This window comes from Camelina sativa, chromosome 18 (assembly GCF_000633955.1).
Source record: "Camelina sativa cultivar DH55 chromosome 18, Cs, whole genome shotgun sequence".
NCBI classification, from domain to species: domain Eukaryota; kingdom Viridiplantae; phylum Streptophyta; class Magnoliopsida; order Brassicales; family Brassicaceae; genus Camelina; species Camelina sativa.
Genome location: NC_025702.1, coordinates 17,203,769 through 17,207,960, shown reverse-complemented (window position 1 = coordinate 17,207,960; position 4,192 = coordinate 17,203,769). Strand labels below are relative to the sequence as shown.

Sequence of the window (4,192 nt, the reverse complement as noted above, 5' to 3'; positions counted from 1 at the left end):
TTTTTTGGTCATAACTGTTAAATATACGTGTACCGGTCCAAAATGGAAGATTTCTGGTAAAATGTTCGGCTCAATTCCATTAAAAAAATTAGAATATTAAGATAACAAAGAAGCTATAATATAAACAAAAGGTGGCAAATTGCTGCAAAGTTCAACTACGTATCTACATGCCAATTTGCAAAGTCAAACCGTCGCTTGTCCAAGACATTTGTTATAAAATGTATTTTTTGTACTCTAAAAACTTTCAATAACTCATTCTCTACTCAAATCTATCGTTCTTTTGGATTCTTTGACTCTTTATACTTCAAAATTGTTCAAGGAGAGAATCTGTACTATATAATATAGTATAATAATATATCTTGTGGATCGATTGTTGAAGAAGAAAAGGCTTGATTCTCTCACAATACGCTCGATCATGTACACAAAGGTAATATACTTTATGTTCTCCTTCTCGATTAGTCTACATCTATCTTTTAATGCTTCTATAATACTATAGAATATAACTATATATGAACAAACTGTTTTTTTTTTCTCCACAGCGCATGAGAACACATTAATTTTGGTTAAGCTTTGGAACAATTTTGAGTTTGGTTGAGCTAAAACTCATTTACTCTCTAATTCATAACAAGAAAGTGAAATCTAAATTAACTTCTTTAGAAAAAAAAATAGAGTGAAATCTAAATTAACTCTCTTAGCCATGCAAATACAATATTTGCAAAAGAAAAAGGAAAAAACATAGCATATGGAAGTGTTAAATGCAACTTATGCATGGGTAACCCTTTTATACGCCAATGAACCCGGCTTTTTCCGTTGTGTGTTGTCCTAATTATCCTTCTTTTTTTTTTAACTATATTATCATATTTTCTTGAATAATAGAAAACAATTTATTGAGTTATATATAAAATCTAACGGTGTCGCGTAACCTTGCTTAATAACATATTCAACCAATGAAATTTGTTTTTAACACTTTACTTTATTCTTAATGAACGTTTACCCCATGTGATATCCTCCTTATGTAATGCTTCTTCACCCACAAATCTCACTTTATATACATATATATATATATATATATATATATGTTTATATAATCTCCATCTATATATATACATTTGCTCTAAACAGTGAGAAACAAAAAAAACACCAACTTAACACATTTTTATTTCTCGCTGCTTTCTTCTCCTATTCTACTCTACAATAAGGTTTTGGATCCTGAGAAAATGGGTTTTATACGACCACCGGCTGTGAGAAGCAGCGGAGGCGATTATATAGAGAGCATCTTCGGGGAATACTCTTCCGGCAAACCAAAACCTAGCCGGAAACTCAACTCAGCCAAGTTCGTGACGGCCCTGACGTGTCTTCAGTTCGCATTTGCCGTCTATGCCACCGGACTTCTCTACTACATGAGTCCTTCCATTGACTTAAGGGCCAAGCCAGACTTCACTTGGGCCACTAAATGGGCCCATAATGTGCGTAGTTACATCGTCACACCTCACGTCGTCAGCCACTACCACGACTCCGCCTCTTTTCTCAGATCGGAGGATAACTTCCCGGCGGTGGTTTCTCCGGCGGAGGTTTGCGAGTACGAGAAAATCGACTTCTCGCAGAAGAAATCGAACGATCAGCAAATGATCAAGATGAAAAGAGAGCTATACGACGACGTTTTGGGGTTCCAGAGGAAGAACCTTGGGTCCGAGACTTTACAAGAGTTGATGAAGATGAAATCAAAATGGGCTTTAAATGGGCCTAATAAGCCCAAAATAACAGTGATACTAAACCACTTCAAGAGAAAAACACTTTGCGCTCAGCTCGATTCGCTCCTCCACCAAACGCTGCCGTTTCACCATGTCTGGGTTTTGGCCTTCGGTAGCCCTAACGAAGCATCTCTCCGGCGAATCGCCGGAAGCTACAACGACTCACGAATCAGCTTCATCAGCTCAAACTACGACTTCAAATACTATGGAAGATTCCAAATCGCGCTTCAAACAGAAGCAGATCTGGTTTACATACTCGACGACGATATGATCCCTGGTAAAAAAATGCTTCAGATGCTCTCACACGTCGCCGGAACTGAGAAATACGAGAACTCCGTTCTGGGAAGCATCGGAAGGATTTTGCCATTCCGGCAAAAGGACTTCACGTTTCCGAGCTATAGGAAGTTTAAATCTAAGGAAGCGGGGCTTTACTTGCCTGATCCGGCTTACGACATCACCTTAGATCGGATCCTTCAGGTTGATTTCTTATCAAGCTCGTGGTTCTTATCGGCTGAGCTCGTTAAAGCTTTGTTCATCGAGAAGCCATTCACATTCTCTACCGGTGAAGATCTTCACCTGAGGTTAGTCTCTCGTGCTCCTCGATTTCTCGGGAATTTGAATTTTCTTGAGTGTAGGATAAGGCAATGTTTAAATTGGTTAATCATAATTAATTAAATAATTGTAGTAACGTCTTTAGAATCACGTGTTTTGTTATATGATTAATTAAAAAAATAATTAGGATTAATAATTCTAAAGATGGGAGTAAGAAAAAGTTTTGATTTTTGTTTTCTGTTTTGTTTTGTGTGTGTGTTTTGCAGTTATCAGCTACAGAAATACAGAAATGCAGGTTCGTTTGTGTTACCAGTGGATCCAAATGATAAGGAGACATGGGGAGATAGTGAACACAGGCTAGCTTATGTATCAGAGACTACTGTGATTTTCAAAAACATTGTTGAAGTGAGAGACAACCAATGGTGGAAAGCGCTTTCCACTGGTTACATTACTCAATGGGCTGCGATGCATCCTCAGAAGATTGACGCGTTGTTTTACGCGCATTCGATAGATGAAGTTAAAGCGCTTGGTCCTTTGCTTGAAAAATTCAGAGGTACTGTTGGTAAAAAGGCGTATATCGCGGTATCTGGTGGGAAGTTCTGTCCTTGTGAGGATGCGGCCTCGGCTTTGAAGTGGCCTAAGGTTGTTTGCAAAGAGAGGAGATTCAAGATTTTTGATTTGGAAGTTGGAGCTATCTTGGGTGTGTCTAACTCAGAGGTGCCTGTGTTTCAAGCTGTGTATTCGAGTATGAAAGGGCTTATTAAGATTCATAACCCAAGCGTGGTGATTACTGTTGCTGATGCTGATCCTAATGTTAAGAAAGCTTTGAAAATGGCTACTGAGACAAATCTTAATGGCACCGCATTGGTTTTGCTTCCGAGAGCTTCTATCTCCAAGGTTCTATGGATGGCTGATCTAAGATCAACAGCATTGCCCAGTAAGTATATCACTATCATTTGCCTCTGCATTTGGCTTTCTCCATTTTGCGTACTTGAACTGACAAAATATTGTTATATGACTGCAGACTGGAATAAGATGAGAGTCTCAGTGAATATCATCACGCAAAACCGAGCTCAATCTTTATTAAGATTGCTTAGGTCTTTGAGCAATGCATACTACCTTGGCGACGAAATATCTCTCAGCTTCAACATGGATAGCAAAGTGGATGAAGAGACGATCAAAGTAGTGAGCACATTTGATTGGCCTCACGGACCAAAAACACTAAGAAGAAGAATCATCCAAGGAGGCTTAATCCGAGCTGTGAGCGAGAGTTGGTATCCAGCTTCTGATGATGACTTTGGTCTCTTGCTTGAAGACGACATTGAAGTCTCTCCTTATTACTTCCTCTGGATCAAATACGCTCTACTGGCTTACCACTACGACCCTCAAGTCTCTTTCCCGGAACTCTCTTCAATCTCTCTTTACACACCTAAAATCGTCGAAGTCGTCAAAGAGAGACCTAAATGGAACCCAACAGATTTCTTCAAACAAATCCATCCTCACACACCTTACCTTCACCAGTTACCTTGCAGTTGGGGAGCCGTTTTCTTCCCAAAGCAATGGAGAGAGTTCTACGTCTACATGAACATGAGATTCACTGAGAACGCCAAAGCTAATCCTGTCCAGATTCCGAAATCAAGAACCAACGGTTGGCAAGCTTCTTGGAAGAAGTTCTTAATCGACATGATGTACCTTAGAGGATACGTTAGTCTCTACCCAAACTTCCCTAACCAGTCAAGCTTCTCAACCAACCACATGGAACCAGGAGCTCACATCGCTGCTAAAGACAATGTGGTGAAACACAACAAAACCGATTTCGAAGTTCCTTTGCTTATGGATGATTTCAGAGACTTCTTACCGAACCAGAAACTCCCTCCGCTATCTAAGCT

At 39.5% G+C, this 4,192-nt stretch overlaps 1 protein-coding gene across 2 annotated transcripts in view; it reads left to right on the top strand.

Moving 5' to 3' along the window:
* The window catches only part of LOC104762177, a 5,200-nt gene continuing 1,276 nt past the window's right edge, over positions 269-4,192 (top strand). The window contains exons 1-4 of one of the 2 annotated variants that reach the window (XM_010485420.1): positions 269-427; positions 1,200-2,332; positions 2,570-3,240; positions 3,328-4,058. In XM_010485420.1, coding sequence (XP_010483722.1) covers positions 416-427; positions 1,200-2,332; positions 2,570-3,240; positions 3,328-4,058 — 2,547 coding nt within the window. In that variant the 5' untranslated portion in view covers positions 269-415. Of the gene's footprint in view, positions 428-1,199; positions 2,333-2,569; positions 3,241-3,327; positions 4,098-4,192 lie in introns of both variants that reach the window. The other variant, XM_010485419.1, reaches the window with a different exon arrangement.